Genomic DNA, 23,845 nt, shown 5'->3' with positions numbered 1-23,845 from the left:
AGAAGATTTCAGGTCTTGATATTTTAAAAAGCTTTGTCACCTAATCTTATTTATTTCCCTTAAAATATTCTCATCCAGACTTTGGTTCTAAATTAACAAGCCATGTGTACAATTACCATTTCTTGGCCATGTGCCTGCATACTTATGTATTTAACTAAATTCTCTCAGTGTGGGCACTGGGAATTTTCTTCTTTACTTTTGTTAACTCTTTCACATGAGGCTTGACACGTACAGGACATGTAACTTCAGTGGCTAATTTCACTTTCTCATTTGTTTGTGGATCTGTTCAAAAACTGGCCTATCTTATTGGTCAGTAACTTATTCCCCAGCCACGGGCTTCACAGAATCATGCAGAACTTCGGGTCCCCCTGTCTGAAGCCTGTGGCTGCTGTATTTTTGCTGTTGAACTTTCCCAGGGGACAGAGATGTGAGGTCATCTTTGTCTTCACTGTCTTTGCAGTCCTCCCCATAGACAGTGTAAAGTCAGCGTAAATTTCTTTTTTAAAAAACACCTAGTAATTGGTGCTGAAAGATAATAAAGTAAAAATTTAATTTGGTCTTTATGATCAGGTTTTTCTCATGTGATAGTAATGCAAGGTTAGTTGTATTTTATAAATTAAGTTCTTTAAATAACATTTAAATAGCATCTGTGATGATTCATCTTTAAGGCTCTGGAGTCAAGACTATTGGTATTTACTTTTCCAGATTACTCCATGAGGAGTATCTGTATTCATTGATTTTTACTGTTTCCTTTTCCACTCTCCGTTGGTTTCCTCTCCCCACTACCGGAGAGAAAACGAGTGACCGAATGGCGGTACTCGCATTTCAGGCCTGTAGTAAAGTTCTGTTTCCATCCCTTAGGCTCAGCCTCTGAGGAAAGAACCAGAAGTAATCACGGTGACCCTCAAAAAGCAGAACGGAATGGGCCTTAGCATCGTCGCAGCAAAGGTAGGGCGGCACAGGTGGTGGCAGAGCTGCCGGCCTTCATCCTTTAAGTCTTGGGCCAGCAGCTGTCGGGGCCGAGCTGCGCGTCCGGTTCTGCGTCTGGGAGGGGGCGAGGGCGTGGGAATGGAGCCCCGGGCTCGCTGCGTTCCCGGGGCGACTGCTCCGCGGACGGGCCAGGGTGCCAGGGCGGGAGGGACCCGACACCCCCGCCCCCGCGTCCCTGTGCAGCGGCCCCCGGGTCCCTGGCCCCCCGCAGGCTGCAGCTCCTGGCAGCAGGGGTCCTGGAGGCCGTGACCCGCCTGCGGGCACCACGTGGGAGCCGCAGCAAGGGAGCTCCGCACGGCCCTGTCTGGGGAGAGCGGAGGGGAAGGAGGCGCTTCGCTCGTTTTAAAGACTGTGATTGACAGGTGGGGTGTTCTGTTTCTCAGAGAAACGAAAGGGTTTGGAAGAAAAAAGGGACATGGTGAAACCGAGATTCTAGGGCATTGGTGTGCAGGAGGAAGTACAGCCCTGGGACTAAAGCAGCCAGAGGAGCTGAGCCTTTGTATTAGCACGTGGAAGGCAGGTGTGGTCTGGGGCACAGCAGCCTGGGTCTGAAGCACCGCATCACCTGCGCTCACCCAGGGAGGCCAAGGAGCCAGGCCCGCGGGCCGGGACTCACGCTCACCCCTTCCGATGCGGTCCTGCTCGTGGGCCACGTTTGCAGCCTGTCGTGATCGGGTGGGCCCACAGCTCAGAACACTGGGGGATGTGAGCGGGAAGTTACAGGCTGCAGACTGTTTTCCTCTTTGCTCACCGAGTCAGATGCCCATTTTCAGGGAAAAAAAAAATTTTATTAGGATAAAAATTACCCCACCACACTCCAGTATACAGAAAAAAATGTAACCCCCGTATTTTCTGATTTTTACATGTATACATGTATATAAAAATCGTATTTCAGATGCTTGTCTTACTTGAGATTTGAAATTCTCCTTATCTCTTTCAATACAAAGCTACCTGTTTTCTGTAGGTTTAAGTTGGATCTACTTAAGTGTCTCTGGGCCCTTCCCTCTGGCCCGAGTCCTGAGTGTAGCAGACAGTGAGGCCCCGCGTGGGCTCCCCCCATACCCCCTCTGGCTGGCCTCTGGCCTCGCCCGGCTGCCAGGCGTCGGTGGGCAGTTAGGACAAGGAGCCGGGCTCAGGGCCGCCGTCCAGCCTTGTCCCCGTGCCCGCGGTCGCCGGTGACAGGCAGGAGCAGGGGACACCAGCCCCGGGGCTCCGTCGCCCCAAGCACGTGGCCGGGGTCGGGTGAAGAGCAGTCGCAGGAAACCCTCTCCCTGCCAGCGCAGAGTCGGGATCAGCGCAGGCCCCCTGAGGAGATGCCTCGTGCGCTGGCCCTCGGAGGGTGAGCCGTGAAGCCTGGTGGAGGGGCGGGCGCAGACTTCGCGGCCCCGGGGCCAGAGCGCGGAGGCGAGGGGAGCCCTTGGAGGTGACCCCAGAGGAGGCGAGACCGGACGCCAAGGAGCAGGGTCTGCAGGCCCCCCACGGGGCGCAGGCGGGCAGACACTGCTCGGCGGGCGTGTGGTCACAGCGGGAAAGCGGGCAGGGCAGTGGTCAGCGAGGCGTGTGGCCGGGTCCCCAGGAGACTGATTCCAAGAAGCCCGAGGGCTTGCTGCAGTTGCAGGCTTTAGAGGGAGTAGCCACTGAAGGGCTCGCGTAAGACGTGGTGGGCTCAGAGTGCAGTCCTGAGAGTTTATCCTTCCTGCCTTGGGGAGCGTGGTCCGAGGGGCTCAGAAGTGCAGCCAGGGGCTAGTGAGGGAGCTACGCCTGGTTTTGCAGGTGGCAGGAGTGTCCGCTCAGCGGGGGAAGGAGGTGGCAGTGGAGACGGAGGCCAGGCGGCCGCGGCAGCACGTTTGCTCGCGGAGCAGTGTGGCGTCGCTGGGACAGACGCCCCTGCGGGCAGCCGGGCCCCGGCTCGTCCGCCGCTGCAGGGCTGCCAGCTTCTGGTGCCTCTTGGGCGCGGGTGTGTATTCGTTGAATGGCAGCTTTCACCTTGGTTGCTGAACTGGGTGTAGTGAGTGGAAGAGAGAAATAGCACAGTGTATCCCGGGTCTGTCTTCAGCAGCTGGGCGTGTGGGAGTGTTGACTGAAGGTGGGGCTCCTGAAAAGGAGCACGTTTCGGCAGGGAGAGAATCGAGAGCTCAGTTTTGAGCGTGTTAGACTTGAGAGCCAGCAGGATGCCTGTTGAGCTAGACAAGCGAGCGCTGTCGCATGCGTCGCTGGACCCGCGGGTGGAACTCGGAGGGAGGGTCGGAGGCATAGGGCTGCTCTAAGGGGGTAAGAGCGTGCTCTAGCAGCCGGACGGCGTGCCGTTTTCAGGCATGGAAAAGTGTGGCAATGTCTGTTCTTAAAATGAGACACGACTCTAACAGTTCACCTGTGGACTCCGCGGCTTTTTCTCCAGCTGAGCTGTAGTCTCTTCGGTGCTCGCAAAGCAGTGTTGAGCAAGAGTGAACACGTCCTGTAATGGACACACGTTGCTGAAACAGCGCTCTGTGCTTGGTGCCCGGCTAGGTCTGTGTCAGCCCGCGTGACAGCGCAGGTGGCCTCGGGGGACTCCGAGGCCGCGCAGTGCGTGCGGGCAGCCGGGGTGCAGGGCCTCTGCTCGCAGAGCTCGGCGTCCTCCGTGGTGGGCGCCCGGGCTCAGACTGCCCCCCGCTCCACGCGTGCGGCCCGGGGCAGAGCGCTTCCCCCCCACATGCTCAGCGTGGCCGCACCTCGAGTCTGGGGAAAGGAGCCTGCAGGCCGCCGTGTTAAATTCTACCCCCGTCACCCTTACTTGCGTCTGTGTGTTTTGGTCCTTTCTGTGAGCTGCTGTGGCCTTTGTGTTCGGCTCCGTTCTTCTTTACTTCTTCCTAATTAGCGTGTGGCCTCGCGGCCATGAGCCTGGGCAGGGTTCTGATGTCAGCCCGCCGACGCCCCTTCCAGGCCGCGGCTGTTTTATGGAATCCAGATGCCTTGGAACCGTTGTGCGCCGTCCACTCTGTGAAACCCTGCCTTGGGGAAGTTTGGGGCGCTACTTCTCACTCAGCTGAGGGCCGGCACGGTGCTTCCTGTTTAACTTGGATTTTAAAAATAGAAACCGTTCCCTCCTTTTTATTTTTCTAGCTCTTTTTAAAGTTTAATAAAGTACAGAGTAAACGAAAATCTGAGCTTGCCCGGTTACGTAAGAGTCCGAGTTTGCATCGGTCTGGCTGGAGTTGCTCAGTGCCGTCCGGGTTGTGGCGTCCAGCTCAGCTTCGTGGTGGCGAGCCTCGAGAGGCCAGCTGTGTGCCACTGTTGCCACCGGGGGAGGTAGACGGTTGTGTTTCAGCGGGAGGAGCTGGTGCGCCCGAGGGACCAAGATGTGGCTCTCTGTTGTCGGGAGAGCAGAGTCTGTGGTGAGTCTCTTCGGGGGCTGTGGTGGCCGTGGCTGGTCTCTTTAGAGGCTGCTTTCCCTCCACGGTAACGCGCTTCAGCCTGTCCGGGGCTCGCTTGCCCGTGAAGCCGCCGTGTAGGGAGCTCGTAATGACACACCCAGACGTTGACTGCTCTGCAGCTCAGCACTGTGGATTCCTGAGGTTCGTGAAACTGTAAGGCTTCTATGCACTTTTTATACAAGAAAAAACCATTAATCTCCTCCTGCTGGGTACGGTACGGTGGAAGTTGCTTGAAATGTTGGTAGCTGCTGCTGTAGAGTTTGCCAAGGACGTGCAAGAATATCCACGGTGCAACTTCTTTTTGGCCGTTTTAGGTGCTTTTTACTGCAGGCTTTCTCCAAAACCTGTTTTTTCTAAAAGTGAACATAAAAGTGACAATTTGAAAGGTCCTTAGGATATTTTACTATTTTATTTAAAAATGAATGGTTAATTGAATCTTAGTTTGTGCTTTGACTGTATACGGTTTTTAAGTTTTTAAATCTTACTTAGTTAGCTTAAAACACAAAGTAAAATTCCTGTGCCTTAAAAAGGAGAGGATAAAAGCAGTGTTTATTGCTAATACTGCCTTTTCACCACTTGAAAAGTGAGTTTGAACTACAGTTTAGTCCTTTAAGGAATTTGAGACCTTCACCCTTGTGTTCCTTAGTGACCTTATTGAGACCAGGTGGGGAAGACCTAGTCAAAGAAGTGAGTCGGGAAATTCTCAGTTCCCTTTTAAGATCAATTCCAAAGTGTACCAGGTGACTGCAGTTTCTCCCGTGGACATGCCAGGAATAGCTTTCCGTTAAGTTGTGCGAAATGACCGAGTGCCCTGCGTGGCTGTCGCTTGTGAATGTGGAAACAATGTTTTATATTTTTGTCCTAATCGTAAATTATATAAAAGAACAACGTTTTACCTCTACATTTACAGTAACGGCCTACGTGCAAACTTCTTGGGTCGACCGAAAAACTGGATTCAATTACAATATTAAAATAATGTAATCGGAAGAGTCATGTTAACCCTCTAAAGCAGAGCCATCTTTTCACGCGGTGGTTGGCACACGTAGAGAACGGCGGTATTTGTAGGGTCCCCGGGTGGAGGGTGTGGCTGTGGAGCAGCCCAGCCTGGCGAGGCCCAGACAGCCCCGGGGCACCTGCCTGAGCCGTGCAGGGACCGACGGGTCACTTTCCTTGTCTCACTCTTGGGCCACCTTCCTTGTCGCACTCTTGGGCCACAGACGCTCCGAGGCTCCCGGGGAAGCTGCCCCTTCGCCCTGGAGAACCCTCCTCGCACCCTGGGTCGTGCGCCCACGCCTCCGGGCTCCGAGGCCTCCTGCAGCCCGTCTGTAGGGCCCAGTCCAGAATCGCTGTGGTTTGCTTCCTTTACTTTACAGAGAGTGAAGAGATAGATGACACGGTGTTGTTTGTTTGTGCTTTATGCAAACGGTAGACAGATGGGCAGAGCTGACCCTGGAGCCTCTCTGGCAGAAAGGGCGCTTACCCCGCGAGTGCCGTCCAGGCTGCTGGGGGGAGAGTGTCTCAGGCATGAGTTTGAAAACTGATTGTTTCAGAACTAAGGTAATTCCTACCAAAAAGAGAGAGCCTGACAATGTTTTTAAAACTCTAGTCTGAATTTCAGTAGTTTATGAATCAGAACTCTTGTCTGACTAGAGCTAAAGCAGCTCCGAACACTGAGAAAGGGGCGGATGGGCAGAGCATTGTACTGAATCTGCCTGATGAGTTTTAAATACTCGTGGCTCTCAGGTCAGCCCAGCCCACTGAGTGTTCGAAAGCCTTTCGCCAGAGTGCAGGCTGTTTCCACGCCGGGAACAATAGGCTGAACTCACACTGCTGTGGCTGGCCAGTCTGTCTGCCTCCTCCTGCTGCCTTTTTTTTTTTTGGGGGGGGGGGGGATTGTGTTTTAATGATGTTTTTATGCTGTGACTCATATCACACTCCCACACTCACTCAGAAATTGCAGCTGGAATGTTTGAAGCGGGGTTGCTTCTGATTGAGTCTCTCTGAGCGGGAGGTGAGAGCACCTGTGCTTCAGCCTTTCCCAAGGTGCCTTAGAAGATTTAGAGCAAACAAGGTATTTGGGAGCAGCCTTTTCTAAACTTGTAGCCGGTTCTCATCGGATGCATAAGGCAGCTGACTGATAGGTGCGTGTTTCTTTCGGTTCTGGGGAAAGCGCAGTGTGGCTTCTGCTGTCTGTCCTTCTATTCGGGCATCATTTTTGTCAGCTGACCGCTGTTCCCTCGTGTACCTATTCTGCAGGTAAATTCCAGGTGTGGTGTTGCTTCACCCCCTTCAACCTCTGCCCTTTCCTTCCCTCCTCCTCCTCTCAGACTCCTTCTCCTCAAGCCTCCTTCTCTCCCTTTTAAGGGAAAGGAAAGCAGCTTCAAGATGCATTTTAAGGTTAAATACTGAGATCACACAGGAGTGACCTTTGTTATTTCACTTTGACTGCTTTTTTCAGGACTGAGGATCTAGCCCTCTGCCTTCTTTTGTGCCCCTGGCTACTGTGTGTGGTCACCATTCTCTACCCGCCTGAAATTACGTTAAAGGCCACAAATGCCAGACAGCAGCTCGAGTGCTGTACTGTGTGTGACTCTCATCGGTGCCTCTGGAAGGGAAAATGTGGTTTTGATTTTTTTAAATGTACTTTTAATATTTAATTCCAAAGTTGTATCTAGTGAAATTCATAATTCTTGATGCCTTTGGAACATATAACTGCTTTCCAGAAGACAGTTTTTAAAAAGGAATTTGATTTGTCAGGTGAGGAATGGATAATTCCAAATGGTTATGCTTATTCTGTTCATTTTAACTTTACAAATAACATGGGCCAAAAATACAATAATATCTTTTCAAATGCCGGTTTAGACAACTTTAGGCAAGTAATTCTTTTTTTTTTTTTTTTTTTTTAATTTTTTTTTATAGCTACTTTTATTTTTATTTATTTATTTATTTTTGGCTGTGCTGGGTCTTCGGTTCGTGCGAGGGCTTTCTCCAGTTGCGGCAAGTGGGGGCCACTCTTCATCGCGGTGCGGGGACCGCTCTTCATCGCGGTGCGCGGGCCTTTCACCATCGCGGCCCCTCCCGCCGCGGGGCACAGGTTCCAGACGCGCAGGCTCAGCGGTTGTGGCTCACGGGCCCAGCTGCTCCGCGGCATGTGGGATCTTCCCAGACCAGGGCTCGAACCCGTGTCCCCTGCATTAGCAGGCAGATTCTCAACCACTGCGCCACCAGGGAAGCCCAAGTAATTCTTAAAATACTTTACTCTTTATATATTTACTTATTATACTGTGGTTCTCTTCTCATGGTTGGAAATCAGGGTGCATAATGTTAGCATATATATTGTGTTGCAGTTAGATCTTGTTTTTACCCAGTTATCTGCCTAATTATAGATTACTGCTAGTATCTTTGGTTACTAATAACATAGATATACTATGAGAAGCTTAGCGTTTTAGAGCAGTGCTGTCCAATAGAAATAGAGGACGTGGGCCGTGTAGGTGATTCAGAATTTTCTATTAGCTGCATTTACAAAAATAAAAGAAACTGAAATTACCTTTAATAGTGTGTCTTCTGTTGTGCAGTTACGGTTTCGTGTGGTCATGTAAGTCGTTAGTGAGATGGTTCAGAGTCTTCTTTTGCACGCTCAGTCTTTGGAGTCGGGTGCACTCTGCACTGAACTACACGTCTCGGTTTGGACGAGCTGCATGCCAGCGCTTAGCAGCCCCTGGGCCTCGTGGCTGCCGCGCCCGACACGCCTCACGTACCTTCACGAGCGAGCGTCTGGAAAGCTCCCTGCGGTTGTTCCTCTCGTGGGCTTTTGGTCAGCGCTCCGGCAGCTCGTCTTTGCATTCTTCTAATGACAGATGCGCTGCCTTGATACGTAGCAGCAAAAAGGTGTGACTTGTGGACTCCGTTTTTATTTCTTAATTAGAAAAGTAGAATTACCATAAAATGAATTTTAACTTTGTGCGTATGTAAATAAAAGAGGAACTTAATAGAGTTTGTTTACTAAGTTTTTTTAAAGTTCAGTCTTACTGGGCTAGTGTGTGCATTATTGTGTAGAAATAAGACATAAGTGGTTTAATATTTCTGGAATTAATAAATTTTGTTTTATTCATTTTTTTATCGCAGTCTGTAACGTTTTTATTTTTATTCAGATGAAATGGGGTGGGTGGCAGAGAGCTCTGCAGTGTTAAGGAACGATTCCGTCTGTCCCACGAGCTGACCTGCTCCCAGTGCAGATGGTAGCGGGCAGGGACCCACACAGCTCCGCGGCTCCCCAGTCACGGGGGCCGTTCCAGCCAGGGCTGCTCTGGCCAGATTGAGACCTTGGATCGCCTCAGCGTCGCTCAAAGATTGCGGTCTTTGGGGTGGAAAGTAACTATCCGTGTCGATTTCAGAGAGAGAGAGAGAGAGAGTGTTAGAAATTCCTGAGAGTTCTTTCATCTCCAGGTGGTACATTCATCTTTGATTTTGTCTTTCTAAAATAGTTACCAGTGGAACTGTAATTTATCTGTAGAGCAGTTGCATTTACAGATTTTTATGGCCAGTTTAATAGCCGTGAGCTACCCACGAAGTACAGATAAGATTCAAATAAGGAGAGATGGGAGGGATCCAGCCTGGAAAGAGGGAAGGGCCTCCCCACAGAGACAGGCAGCCTGCAGAAGGGGACACGCTGACAGACGTGCAGGCAGGGCGCTCTGTTAAGTAAGGCGTATTCACTAGGTAAATAGTGCGAGGTCGAGACCACATTTGGAAGATCCAAATGCCAACCAAAGTTTGGATACCTCTTAGAGCAGCGGTCCCCAACCTTTTTGGCACCAGGGACCGGTTTCGTGGCAGACAGTTTTTCCACGGACCGGGGCGGGGGCGGGGGCGGGGGGTGGGATTGGATCGGAGCAGTGGGGGGGGTCCGGGGCGGAGGATCCGCTCACCTCCTGCTGTGCGGCCCGGCCGCTGGGGACCCCTGTCTTCGAATATTGCTTATGTACCTCCCTACCCCCGAGAGTCTTTTTAAAAGATAATCTTTTTTCATGGTGCTTTGTTGATGACTTTTAATTAAAGTCAGTTTTTATGACCAACCTTCAGTAGAGCTTTTAGATGCTCGTGGTCTTTTGAATTGAGGTCTCTAATAATCACGACCTCTCGTTTCTTCCTTGTGACAAGGAAGCATAAATTGAACTCACTTGGAATTAAAAGGAGCGGCTGTGACTTAGAATTTAGGTAACTTCCCGTCATGCGAGACAGTAATATCCATCAGTTCTTCAGCGCCGTGCCTTCCTCATCACCCGCTGCCTGGCAGTGGTGGATCCGAGTGTCACAGTCAGAAATGCTTGAGGTTTCTAACTTTTTACACCAGTAGTTCCGCAGTGCTATCAGTGTTGTGTTGCCAGCTCACAGATAACGGACATATCAGCTGCTTCTTAGCCTGCTAACGTATTCATTCAGTGAGATTCTGGATCTCCCCAGAGAGGGTTTTTAAAATAAGGAGTTGACCCCGTTGTCGTAGCCTGACTGCAGGGCTTTGGGAAGCGGCCCTGGCAGGGAGCTGGGGGAGGAGCCGCCTGTAACCGTCTGAGGGAACACAGGAAATCCCACGGGAACGTGAGCGAGCAAGAGGTCACATCCTGCCTGGCCTTGGCAAGGTGAGTGGGCTGGCAGGTGGGCCTAGGGATCCGATGATAAAAGGATTTTGGCAGAGCCATTGCATCAGAAAGTCGTTTTGTGTGGTGAGAACAGCATAAGTAAAAGCAAGGACCTGGCAACGGGGTTGCGGGGGCGGGGGATGTGCAGGGCCATCAGGTGGGCGTGGTGTGCTTGAACTTGAACTTGGGCGCCCTGTGCAGGAGGCTTCTGCTCACTGACAGATAGCTGGTGACCTGCTGGGTCAGGAGAGCTTTGTTGGAGGCATGTGCTTCTGGAAGGGGAATTTTCTAAGGCAGGTTGGATAGAGGGGGCCAGCGGGTCAGTCATAAGGAGAGTTTCCTCATTTTGCTAGAATTTTTCTGAAATTTATAATGTAAACTAATGCTTGTTTAAGGATGTGACTTCAATAAAAAATTTTTTTAAATGATGCTATCAAATATCTATTACAGGATCGGTTACTTGAATACTTAAACTTAGATTTATTAAATTTCATATTGCATATAATGCGTAATAAATGATCTATTTAAAAACGTTAGGACTTTGGGTTATTTCAGTGCTACTCGCAGCTCATATGGAGTCTGCTGAATTTAAGCCTGTGTATTAGTTGTCTAAAATACAGAGCGGTTGTGAAGTCCTAGAGCTCGGTGGTTGCCCTCAGGTGTGTGATTACTGGTCTAAATGAAGAGGTTGAAGACGGGAAGGAATAACGTAGTGAGGCTACGGTTTATCGTGGATGTGCTGCCAGGGCATCTTCCTGGGGGGAAAGCCGTGACTGACAGAGGCCCTGACGGATATGCGGCGAAAAGCGCGTTTGCGAGTTCTTGGTTTATCAGGAGGAAGCAGAGCAGTATTTTCATGGTTTTCTTATACATTCTATTTTGTGACTTTAAAAAGATTAAAGTTTTCTTATCACGGTTTGTCTAAATAAATGAGATTTTTTTTCTTTATTAATAATAATCCTTCATACCAGAAATGGGGAGGAGGGCTTGATTTATTGTTTTAAAATATCCAAATATGTATTTGGTATTTTGTTTACATCAGTTACTAAAAATACTGTCTTACGGGTATTACTGCTAGAGATTTCTTTTGTCAAAGGTAGTGGTGATTGACGATCTTATTAAAAGTACAATTTTTATTATCTAAATTACAAGGACAGTATTGCATTCCCAAAAAATAATGCTTGTGAAAATATAGTGTGTCCATTCACACTAAAATCTGGGATTCTGAAGTTTAGAAGCATTGCTTTCACATCAGTCAAATAGAGAGCAGAAGAAAAAAGTAACTCTGCTTTTAGAACCTTTCCAAAAAAATCTGGCCTAGTTACAAGGAAATGATCACGCAGCGTTTGCAGAAAAAGATAAAGAGGGATTTTCAGTACCCCGGTCAGAAATATTATTTGACAACCGCAAAGAAAACTCCTCTAGAATATAAGCTCCTTTGGGGGCGGGGACGTGGGGAGGTGTCTGTCTTGTTCATTCACGTACGCAGAGAGCTTAGGGCGGTACAGGCAGGCAGTGACCGTTTGCGGAATGAACGCAGTTGTTATTCAAACAGCCCAACTAGGTAATTCATCGTAGATTACATCAAAGTATAGAATATTATTTGAAGGAGTCATTTAATCAGGTAATAAAGGAGGCGTGCCCACTTCAACAAATGGGGCAGCGGGGCTGCCCTAGAAGTAGTGTCTCCCGGAGCATCTGAGTCTTCAGGTTCCAGGAAACCATACTGGCATAAGGGAAGTCAGGTGAAAGCTGTATTTATTGCTTTTTTGCTAAGTGATAGGCTAAAATTCAGAAAGTTCCCGTTTATTGAGGGATTATATATACATATATGTACACACACACGTGTGTGTGTAGAATGTGTGTGTGAAATTTCAAATGTACCCCAAAAAGTACAGTATTTCCCCAGTATCCCAGTAATTTTGTACATGAGGCAGAAGGGCCAACTGAGTCCTCGGGGCATGTGGTTGGGTGTCTGGACCGGGCAGGAGACGTGTAATGAGGCGGGGTGGTGGATGTCGACGTACAGACAGACAGACAGACAGAGAAGGAGAGGGGTCTTGAGGGGAACAGTCGGGAAACCTCAGCCAGAGGGTCAGGAGCTGCTGAGGAGAATTCGGATTTTACTTACCTTGTGTAGAGCTTTTATAAACTCAGCTCCCAGGGAATGTAACCCCAGGAAACCTGGAGTGGAGCTGTTGCGCTGAGGCAGTGTGTATGGTCTTCAGAAGGAGGTCAGCGGTAGGTGCTTCTAGGCTCACAGAACGGCACCTCTGCTGGCTTTCCCCTGAGGCAGGAGCAGGGCGACGACTAGCAGTGCTGGTGGGTCGACTGTCCTCTTTAAACCTGTTCTGGTAACTAAAGGGAAAAATGCGTTTTCAAGTGGAAGTTTGGGAGTTCCAGAGTGTTGTAGAAAATTGGTGTCAATTAAGTCATTTGTTGAACTGTCTTTATACCTTTCTGTGATACCTTATATTTTTGCTTTTGTGATACAGTATTTCATAAGTACTGAGGTTCGAGCCGAGAAATATGTTCTCAGTTGCAGAATATTGGTAGTGACATCCAAATGACGTTTCATACGTATGAATGCTTCCTTTGGTGGCCCTCATAAATTATCTAAAAGTTTGATGTTAATGTTGTAGTTGTAACGTCCAAATAGTACACGGGCGATTCTGTAAGGCAATTGTATCTGTTTCTTACATCCGCCTCACAGAGGTTCCTTGCCCGTCCATGATGTAACGTGCAATGAAGCTAGCGTGCGCGCGCGTGCTGCGTGGGCTGGTGCTTGTAGCTTCAGGACTTCCTTAGGGTTACAGTGCGTGATCCTTTAACTGCGGCAATGTAGAGTATTTTCTGCATAATTGTCTCTACCTCTTCTTGTTTGCCACAAGAAGGTTTTTCTTGTTTTAGATTTTAAACTATATGTGTGGAAAGAATAAGGGTGTAAGGGGAGGTGGGTAAGTTTTGGAATGCAGAAACCCGCTGGTGAGCTGCTTTTCGTATTCAGGCGAGTAGTAGTGCTTTCTGTGAGCGTGGCCCACGTACACCTGTGCTGTCAGGACTCATCTCTGCCTTCAGGACTGAAGGTCGGTCGTGGTCGCCTCACCAGCTGACTGGTAATTGACTGATTTTTCAGGAGTAGTTTTTCCTAATTTGGAAAGACAAAGTAGGTGCATTTCCTGTTAGTTTCTTTATATTTACCGGAGTGTTAATTCTATTAGTATAGTTTTTGCAATTCTAATTTTCATGTAAAAACAAGAGCTAAGACTTTTCTTACAGTCATCTATATGCATGTTTTATTTTTACGTTTCTTACTGTGTATTTTCAGTGCGGTGTTTTCCACCCTGTTTTTGTTTAGGGTGCTGGTCAAGACAAACTTGGAATCTACGTCAAGTCTGTTGTAAAAGGAGGTGCTGCTGATGTGGTGGGTATGACTCTTAGAGCGGCCAGCTCTCAGCGCGCCGTGTGTTTAACAAACGACAGGCGGTGTTTGCAGATGCTTTAGCGTGTGGAAAACCCAAGTCTGAGCGTACTTATCGTTGGCTTCCTCTCCCCTCTCCCCCTGCCGTCCCCCCGCCGCGTCCCGTCCGCATGCCTTCCGGGTGTGTCCAGGACGGGCGGCTGGCTGCAGGTGACCAGCTCCTCAGTGTGGACGGACGCAGTCTGGTAGGACTCTCGCAAGAAAGGTATCGTTTATTTATTTGTTTAAAGCTTCAGAAGAACACTTTTTAGGGATGTTTCATATTAAATTTTGGAATTGGCAGATGAAAAACCATGCTAAAAACTGTGCCCTTCCTCTCTAAGTGTAAAAGTCTTGGTGTACATGAAAATTATGTATTTTAGTCTGAATACATTTGACTCTTAGCACTTGTTGAAATTTCTGGAAATCATCTACTGTTCTTATTGATAATCAGAGGGAGGGAGTCTGTCAGAACTTGACTCAGGCTGGCGGGTGAGGCCGGCGGGCGTGCTGGCCTCGCTGTGTCCACAGGCTGCCGTGGTGACAGGACAGGTGCCTGAATCACTTCTCTTACAGCTGTGATGCTCTCTTCCCAGGGCAGCAGAACTGATGACAAGGACAAGCTCCGTGGTGACGCTGGAAGTAGCAAAGCAAGGAGCCATTTATCACGGTCTCGCTACCCTGCTCAATCAGCCGTCCCCCATGATGCAGAGAAGTAAGGACTGGGGGGCGGGGGGCGCTGCCGCCTCCATTGACTGCTGCCTGTCGTGGCTCATGCTTACCGATCAGCCGCCGTGTGCCAGGCTTTTCCCAGTCGTGGCCTCTTCTAATACTCTGGAATAGGCCCTGTTGGTCGTTACTACCCCGGCTTTAAAGAAGGACGCGAGGCTGAGCGTGGTGCCCGGGATTACTAGATCATGGGCTGCTGGGGCCAGTCGCGCTACGGTGGTGGTAGTTTATTAGGGCCCCCCCCACAAGAGCCACTGACGATGTGCACACGCCTGGTGACTGCAGGGGACCCCACATGTTCCACATGCCAGCACTCGGGGCACTTGGTCGGTATTAAGTGGAGGAATGACTTTTCATCTTTGACAGACAAACAGACACGGGATGTAAAGCCTTCAAAGAAAGAGTAGATTTCTCTCCCGAAGGAATGTTTACACGCGTGTGTATGAATAGTTGTTTCAGTCTTGCATGCTCTGAGATAGGGCATGATTGTTATGTAGAGAGTTCACTTTAACTAAAAAGCTCAGTTTTTGAATAAATAATTTGTTGGTGGGAGCCATGGTTTTGTAGGTACATCGAAAACCTCAGAATAAAATCAATATAAATGTGGGGCTTTGTAAAGAATTAGTTGAGAAACCAGGGGAAAACCATTATGATTCCCATTGTCTGTTAAATCACCACATACTTTGCATGTCCTTGGCTGGCTGTGTGCATCCCCAGAGCCGGTGCCCTGGGCGAGCCCAGAGCCCGTGCCTCATAGTGACTGCAGCCGAAGCACTGAGAGCCTGGACCAGGCAAACACAAGGCCTTCACACGGCACTGTGTTTTTGCTTTTTTCATGACATGATACTTAACATCTTGGTTGTCTAATGTCTTAGTTTATAGTCATTTGAAAGAAGCAAACTAGATGATGAGTTTAGGACCAACGAGGGAAACTGTTGGAATAAATAATAGGTCAGGGCCGTCGAGCGAGAGGACAGGAAAGCTAAAAAGTAAGGAGTGAGTAATCACGGCAGTGACAGCGGTTCACGATGAGGACAACAGCCCTGAGTGATGAAAGGAATTAATGCACATTTTAAAAAGTGAGGGAAGTGTATTTATGTTGCAGCCAAAGAAGTCACTTTAACAGTAATCCTGTTACCTAAAGCAGGTAAGCTTGTGAGAAAATGAGCTTTGAAAGAGTAGTTTTTCTCATCAGTGACCCTTAAATGTTGCTTTCTTTGAAAACTTCCTAGAGATTCTTTAGAAAGATTTTACTTTTATATAAAAGTCACCTCATTTCTTCTGGTAAAAACAGATTCTTACTTGTGGAATTTTAAGTATTTGTAGATTCACCTTTCCTTTAAAACTAAACGGTGTTTAAGATAAGATCTTGAACAAAGGAACAGATCTTGAAGGTGTTTTGATTTCAGTTTCAGATCGTCGTGGATCAGGTAAACCCCGACCAAAGAGTGAAGGTTTTGAGCTCTATAATAATTCAGCTCAAAACGGGTCCCCGGAGAGCCCTCAGATGCCTTGGGCAGAATACAGTGAACCAAAGAAATTGCCCGGCGACGACAGGCTGATGAAGAACAGGGCTGATCACCGCTCCAGCCCCAACGTCGCAAGTAAGAGGAGCCTCGCGGCCCTTCTCCTGTCGAGGCACGCACCCCCCGTCCGCCTGCCCACCCCCCGACATGTGCCTGCTCTCAGCCAGAGGGAGGAGGGTGCCCCGGGTTTGCTGCGCATTAAAAGAACATTATTACCTGCGTAGATTAGCTAACTGGGATGTGTTTTTCATGAAAGATGCTACAGCTAAGGTTCTAACGGGAGATAAAAACTAGCCCGGGAACTTTGATTCCTGGATGCTCCGGGCAGGTACACTGATGAGGAGGAGCGCAGGTTGGTGGATGCCCCGCGGGGCAGCCGGCGGTCTTTGTGGTGTTAAAGGGTTGTCAGCAGGAAGCAGCAGCGGTAGGAGACGTGCCCCAGATACCAGGTTCGCACATACAGCTTCGTGGCTCCGGGCTCTTGATGATTCAAGAGGCGGGAGTGGGCGAGGTGAGCCCTCACCTCCACGCGCTTGTTTCTGTGTCCGTGCTCAACACCTCGCTGGCGGCGTGAACGTGCCTGGCGCGAGGTTACTGCCCGTAAAGAGCTCTCGCGATGTTAACGTCGGGCTTGTTTGTTTAATATTAGCTTTCTTTCCTGTTTTCCACCAACAGAGGAGCCCCCTAGTCCCGGCGGGAAAGGCGCCTATGCCTCTGGGACAGCGGCCAAGATAACGTCCGTCTCCACTGGAAACCTCTGCGCTGAGGTCTGAGACGTGAGCACACAGATGCTCCGACAGCAGACCCTTGGGTCCCCCAGGGGCCTGAGTTATCTAGGGAAATGTTCTCATTGTCTCTGGTTCCTGAGTGTTCGGGTTTTGAATTTTTAATATAATGGGTAAATGAGCTTTAAATTAGTAAGTCCGGGCAAAATAAAATGTTTTTTAATTATTCTCAGTACAGGATCGAACACTTTAAATTTTTAACACCGTTTTTAAAATACGTGGATCCTACTTTAAAAGAGGTCATTGGAAATTAGGTCAGTCTGTGGTACAGACTGCGGAAAGCTCAGCTTCCTTCCCTCTCCCCATCTGCAGGAGCTGACCCCTCCGCCCCGACCCGAGGCCTACCCCATCCCGACGCAGACCTACACCAGGGAGTACTTCACCTTCCCGGCCTCCAAGTCCCAGGACCGCACGGCTCCGCCTCAGGACCAGTGGCCCCGTTACGAGGAGAAGCCCCACGTGCACACGGACAGCAGCCACTCCAGTACCGCAGCCCAGGTGAGGGGGGGGCTCCCGGCGCGTCCTGGGCCCTCAAGGGGACCAGCCTGCGGGAGGGCGGAGGGGCTTCCGAGGCACAGGTGACATGTTCTGTGGCGCTGCACTGCTCCTGTTCCTGCTTCTCTCATGGGTTTTGGGGTCACCTGAGGAGAAGCGGGCATAGGAGAGAATATTGAGCGTGAAAGGCGGTTCTCTGCTCTCTTACTGAGGCTTAACTAGGGTCTGTAGGCGAGGCTCACTGATCCTGGAGTGAGCGGGGGGGGGGGGGCGGGGGGGGGGGAAGCAGGAGGCGACCCCGGCACTCGGCGCGCATCGGCGGCTGGTCCAAGCCCCGGGAAAGCTGAGACGGCCGTGGTTCCGCCCGTGAAGCTGAAGCTGGGGCGGGACGCTCACCTAGACCGTAATTACGTGAGCTGGGTTCTGAGCTGAGCCCGGAGGGTAAGAGGCCCGAGGAGGGTCGTCTCTGCAGGGGCAGCGTGAGCGAGGCGGGGAGGAGCCCCGTCTGACGGCCCCGGGCACGAGTCGCCTGGCGTGTTCTGTTCACCCTTAGGCAGACCTCCTTCCTTGCGTGGAGGCACGGGGGGTTGGACAGCGCCAGGGACCTGCGTGCCTACGGCCTGTGCGTGCTGTTTGCCTCTGCCTCACAGCGTGGGTAATAAGCACCGGAGGAGGGCCAGGGAGTTGAAGGGTCACTTGCGTGGATGTTGAAATGACCGAGAATTTGACAGGACTTACCGGGGGTGGGGGGGTGAGTGGGCACCAGCAGCGAAGTGAAGTCTTTGAGGAAAGCGAAGGATGACTCAGTTATCACTGGACTCCGAGGGTTAGCAGGCGTGTAGTCTGGACGCACGAAGTGCAAAGCTTTGTGCTCGAGAAGCGCCTTCCACGCGTAGCCGGCAGTCTAGTCGTGCTTCTACGTGGGCTGTAGGTCGTGCGCCCAGTCGTCAGAAGGCTGTGCTTCTGCGCACACAACAGCAAAGCTGGAGAAAATGTTGGAAGTAAATGTTCCATTTTTCTATCAGGCTGCTGGTTTTTCAAGTGACATATTTCATTTTTTTTGTTCTTGGTGTGCCTTTTGAGAAGAGGGAAATAGTTTATTTTCCAGATTTGTGTCTTCAGTTTCTACTCATTAGGGCTGGAAAAAAAACTGTTTGGCTGGGACATCGTAGCAGATCATTTTCTGTCACATCACGCTACTTTCAGACATGCCTCTTCCACGCGCAAGACTAGCCTCGGAGGCAGGCGTACTCACTCTGTCTCGTACACGTGCAGCGGGTGTGTCCCGCAGATTACCCCGCCGCCTTTCTGAGACTCGGGTACAGGCTCGTTCCTCCTCGCCGCGCCCCGCTCTGTCTACGTGCTCCTGGGCCCGCGGTCAGGGACTCAGAAAGTCGCGGATGGATCCCGTGGCTAGGATTTGATACTTAGCCTGAATGCTAATTAGAATTGTACTGCAGAGAAGTAGTTCTTGTCGCTCTTCACGACACCGGACTGAGCACATTCCTCTGCTCAACGTCAGCCCCGTGTCTGGCACCGCAGTGCAGACGCCCGTGAGGCCCCAGAACGAGGACGGTGCCGGACGTGAAGAGCCCGAGCCTCCGTGCATTTCGCAGTTTGGCCATGGATGCGGAGAGGACGCGCCGCTTTCCCTTTTCCCCTTTAGCTTTGTAACAGATACAGACGTCCTCTGGGAAAGCGCTGTCGCGGGAGTGGCGCTGGCTGCGGGCAGCCTCAGCCCGTCCTGTACGCTCACCGCACACTTTCCCTAACGCTCCTTTCTTCCTGAGCTGAACTGTTTACTTTCAGTGACTTCTGCCGGTGGCTGAAACATAACGGTTTCCCGTTTTCGTTTTCCAGCGTGTGACCCGGTCCCAGGAGGAACTCCGGGAGGATGTCGGGTGCCACCTGGAGCGGCAGAGGGTGGGGGCGGCGATGGAGCGCAGGTCTGACGGCGGCGACGCGTGGCTCAACCAGGGCTCCTCGCTGGGCTCCAGCACGTCCAGCCAGGAGCACCTGGGCCCCCCGTCCAAGGCGGGCACCCCCGCGTCCACGCTCACCAAGAGCGGCCCTGGGCGCTGGAAGACCCCAGCCGCCTCGACGCCGGTGCGGACCGAGCCGCCCCCCGGGCACTACGGCGCCGGCGACGGGGACGGAGTCCCCTTGGACTCGCCCCTCGCGCCCCTCGCGCCCCCCCCCAGCGGCGCCCAGGCGGCCGCCGAGCGGAAGAAGCGGGAGGAGCAGCAGCGCTGGTACGAGAAGGAAAAGGCGCGGCTGGAGGAGGAGCGCGAGCGCCGGCGGCGGGAGCAGGAGCGCAGGCTGGGCCAGCTGCGGGCGCAGGCGCCGCCCCCCGGGCCCCCGCCCCCCGGGCCGCCCTCGCCCGCCGCCCCGCCCGCGCCCGCCCGCGCCCCGGACACCGTCATCCGGGAGCTGCAGCCCCAGCAGCAGCCGCGCACCATCGAGCGCCGGGACCTGCAGTACATCACGGTCAGCAGGGAGGAGCTGGCCTCGGGGGACAGCCTGTCGCCCGACCCCTGGAAGCGGGACGCGCGGGAGAAGCTGGAGAAGCAGCAGCAGCTGCACATCGTGGACCTGCTGAGCCGCGAGATCCAGGAGCTGCAGGGCAAGGCCGAGCGCTCGGCCGAGGAGAGCGACCGCCTGCGCAAGCTCATGCTGGAGTGGCAGTTCCAGAAGCGGCTGCAGGAGTCCAAGCAGAAGGACGAGGACGACGAGGAGGAGGAGGACGACGACGTGGACACCGTGCTGCTCATGCAGCGCCTGGAGGCCGAGCGCAGAGCGCGGGTAACGGGCCGGGCGGGCGGCGGGCGGGCACGCGGGCGCGGGCTCCCGGCCTCCGCGGGGCGTGGGCGTGGCCGGAGCTGCTGTCCTGCGGCGCGGGGCCCGATGCTCTGGGCACGCGCGCTGGAGAGGCGCTGGTTCTGCGCTGTGGAGCGCCCCCTGGCTGCGGCCGGCTGGCTGGCGCGTGGGTGGGGAAGACGCGTTAATAACCCGTGATCACCGTGATCAGGGGTTGGCAACGTGTCTTTCACCGGCCGCAGAGTAAACGTCTCTCAGGCTCTGGGGGCCGGACCGGCTGTTCACTGCCCCGCTCTGCCGCCGTTGTCGGCACACGGAGGCAGGCGTGCTGTGCCCTGAGGCTTCATGCCGGGACGGGCGGCCCCTGGTCTCCGTGGCCCGTGCTCCCCGGGGGTAGCAGAGGGGCGGTTCACAGCTGCAGGGTCAGGTCCGACGTCACGGCCCACATAGCCGGAGGCTCTGAGTGTTATTAAAGTGCTAAGCAATTCCATTTCAGTGGTAGCTTAAAGAGAGTGAGAACTTAGGATTTTATTCATGGTTCTCCCTGTTATAAAAATAACTTCTATTCCTTTTGTGTCAAGTCAGAGAAGAAAATTTAAATTTATATTAGTTTAACGCAGTCGCTTGTTAAAATGCCACGTCTGAGATTCTCTGTTACCCTGTGTATCAGGAGAGTTGTCGACAGAGAAGCACTTACAGGTATTTGCAGCGAGTGCTAGGGACCATTTTACGTTAATGCACTTTAGTGATTTTTTTTTTTTTTCCAGATATAATGCAGTATTCTGAGGAAAGACAGCAAAGGGCATGTCCTTTTTGTCTTTTGGATTTTGTTTCTAATTCCACCTCTGATGCCATCTGTACTGGAGACCTCAACCAAGGGTCTCCTGTCCCATCAGACCCTTGAATCTTTCCAGCTCAGGATGAAATTCAATCCTAGACCCTCGGCAGTGAGTGCCTTGAGCCGGCACTGTGATGCCTTTTCACTTTGCTCTGTGAATTATTTTCCTGGAATGTCACTGCACACACTTTTTGTTAGCTACGTGTTCTCAAGCAGACGTATATGTAACTTGGTCCAAAATTCAGCTGGAATCCCTCTGAGGAAACTTAAGTTTCTTAAGTGAAGGTCTAAATGGTAAACATTACATTGTTTTATTAGTATTTTCCAAGTCATCAGTAGTAAACGTCCTCAACAACTGTGTTTACCACCAATACTGTTTTCTTTGAAAGAGCAACTGTTTGATGAAGAACTGATTACTTTCAGCATAAGGATCCTTTGAACTATTTCCACCTTCTGGTCAGCACTCTGGCCCGTCTGTAGGTGGTTAGCTGTGTGCCCGTCACGGCCGCCACCCCTGCTCCACCCGGGTCCTAGTGGACGCGCTGCAGGTGGGCTCCGCGAGAGGCTGCTGTGGCCGTGGCCCTGGGGCTCTGTCCCCACAATTCGAGGCAAGAAGGCTTACCTCTGCCGCAGCCTTAGCTCTGAATCTAAAGCTGATGTTCGTGGTAAATAAGTGGACGTCATTAATATTTACTGTTGAGGGAAAAGTTAGAAACCACGTTGCAATATTTCTATAATTATTCTTTTCTCTGAAGGCTAAAATTTTATTGAATGTCTGTCAGTTTTTCCAAATGATTAAAACACTGAGTATTTCAAAGCCTCTTAGTATGAATTACGATATTTTACGATAGCTTAAAGTATCTGTGTGTTTATCATTACTTATTTTAAGATTAATATCTTAGTCTCCAAATAAGAGAGCTAAGGAAAATTTTACTCTTTTTAGTTTCTGTGTGTCTTAATAATAAAGCTCAAGGATTTAATACCATGTGGGCATTTTCCTATTTCTGAATACTGGAAATTGGTCTGTAGTTTCCTTACTTTTCTCACTGGGTTGTCCTTCAAACACAGATGAAGCATCAGAACCACAGATACGCTGGTGGCGGATACAGATCTAAACTGAACCTTTTTTTCACACTTCATCTTTCTTTTTTTTTTCCTTCTCTGTTACCTGCAGCAGACTGCTATGCCAGCAATCTCTGTTCTAGATTTGGTATGTTCTTGTTTCTTTCCCTTGGGTACTTTTTTCCTGTCTTGATTTCCTTTTTTTCCTTTTAGTGGTGGTGGTTTTATGTTTTCAGTAGATCTGGTTCTCAGGGGTGTCCTAGATCAGGATCTGTAGTTCCCTGAGTCTAGAAGCATGCCTTTGAATGTGTTTAGATTTAGTTATTCTTTGCTTTTCTCTGTTACTTTTTAAGTGTTACTTACTGTTTGTTTATGGTTTTGACCTTTACTCAGTTTTAGTCATAGAATTCGTACTCTGTATTCTTAACGTACTCATAAATACATGGGCAAATGAGAAATTTTGCAGTGAGTAATCTATTTTTTTCTTGTTACATTAGAAATACATTTTAAGTATTCATTATTAGAAGCTCAGTTCAACTGGTATTGACATTGTTTGCCAATTAAGATGTAACTGTCTAGGGTGTAACTGTCTATTGGTAGAGAAAGAGGAATTTCCAGTAAACATTTATTCTGTGTTTTCTTCAGTAACACCACATGATTTTAGTTTAGTTTATCGGCCATACCAGTTCATTACCAAAAAATACTTGAGGTCGCATTCTGCTGTAACTGTAATGTGTTTTATGTCCATATTGGGGAAATTGAGTTGGTCATTTAGTGCCCCTCATGCTCGAGGACGGTACCTCTGTCATCTGCCAGACACTCATGCTCTGGTGTATTGATACTGATTTTAAGTCAACATTTATTGTTAGTCAGCTTTTAAATGATATAAGGCCAGTATCTGACAGTACTTTAAAAAAAATCTCTGAATCCAGGTTTGACTCTAATGGCCTTTTCACCAAATAACATCCCTCCTTTTTTTTTGTTTTGTTTTGTTTATTCAATTTAAATAGCATGTTTCCAAAGGGAAACCTCTCTTGAAAACATCTCCTCTCCTTGATGACTGAGAAGCCTATTTTCTGGGCTTTGCGTTTTTCTCCGCATGAGACGGAGATAAGAAGTATCTGCTTCTTTCCCCGCCTCTCTGTGTGTTAAGGTGTCCGTATGGTAGGGGGTGGGGGACACCAGTCAGTCCCACTCGTCTCCTCAGGTACCAGGTCCTTGTCACACGTGTGCAGGCCAGGCGGCCTGGGGCCTCAGCTTTGAGATGCGCCTACTGCGGCCCCAAGAGAATCCTGTGTCGGGGCAGGGCGGGGGCGGGGGGTGGGGAGCGTGGTGGTGACAGGTGAGTGACAATACCCAAGGGTAAAGGGTGCACTAAGATTTTTATTTCAAAGGCGTACTTCGGGGTTTTTCTTCCTTTAAAAGATAATTATTTCGAGTGCTTATGCTGACTGGCAGCACCATGTTTCCGAGCGTTTCTTAGCCTGAGTCCCCAGTAGAGGTTGAGCTCTTGCCTTGTCCCGGGGGCTGTTAGGCCCCGGGCCCCCCGGGGACGATGGGGACCGGGTGCAGGCGTGTGCCCACTTGTGTAGGGCCCTGCCCGTGCGGCCTGTAAGGCCTTTCCCTAGGCTTTGACGCGTGGGATAAATGAGAGCTTCAGAGAGGTGGCGAGGCTGCCCTGGCGGCTCTGGTCCCCGGCCCCTGAGTGCCCGTTGCCCCGCGCGGGCCCGGGGCCGCCCTCGCCTGCACTCACCTACCTCCTCCCCGACCCGAGCTGCCCCTGCGGCCTCCCCGCTGCGCCCGGCTCTCCCAGTAGCCCGGTCTGGGGAGCCTGCGGTTGCCATGGATTCCCAGCTTCCTCGGACCCTGACCACCTGCGGAGTGGCTCGCTCGCTCGGGCCGTGCTCCCTTTGCAGGCTCTTCTGCACGTGGCCGCCGCCGCCCGGCAGGTCGCAGAAGCCCCGCGACCCTGCAGCGGCCCCCTGCCCCTCGAGAAGCGCCCCGGGTCTCCCGGTCCGCAGGACGCCTCCCGGGCCCACCCGCCGCCCCCGGCGCTGCGGCCGCGCCTGCTGACCCTGCTGACCTCTGAGG

The 23,845-nt window shown here is 51.1% G+C and overlaps 1 protein-coding gene across 10 annotated transcripts in view; it reads left to right on the top strand.

Moving 5' to 3' along the window:
* The window catches only part of AFDN (afadin, adherens junction formation factor), a 133,797-nt gene that overhangs the window by 96,092 nt on the left and 13,860 nt on the right, over window positions 1-23,845 (top strand). For all 10 annotated transcript variants that reach the window (XM_059940834.1, XM_059940837.1, XM_059940836.1 and 7 more), the window contains 8 exons: window positions 862-948; window positions 13,401-13,466; window positions 13,655-13,728; window positions 14,099-14,217; window positions 15,641-15,835; window positions 16,433-16,524; window positions 16,855-17,040; window positions 18,898-19,839. In XM_059940834.1, the coding sequence (XP_059796817.1) occupies window positions 862-948; window positions 13,401-13,466; window positions 13,655-13,728; window positions 14,099-14,217; window positions 15,641-15,835; window positions 16,433-16,524; window positions 16,855-17,040; window positions 18,898-19,839 (1,761 nt within the window). The remainder of the gene's footprint in view (window positions 1-861; window positions 949-13,400; window positions 13,467-13,654; window positions 13,729-14,098; window positions 14,218-15,640; window positions 15,836-16,432; window positions 16,525-16,854; window positions 17,041-18,897; window positions 19,840-23,845) is intronic.

This window comes from Balaenoptera ricei, chromosome 12, assembly GCF_028023285.1.
Source record: "Balaenoptera ricei isolate mBalRic1 chromosome 12, mBalRic1.hap2, whole genome shotgun sequence".
Taxonomy (NCBI): Eukaryota; Metazoa; Chordata; class Mammalia; order Artiodactyla; family Balaenopteridae; genus Balaenoptera; species Balaenoptera ricei.
The sequence above is the reverse complement of the archived record's forward strand: the minus strand, read 5'-3'. Positions and strand labels throughout refer to the sequence as shown.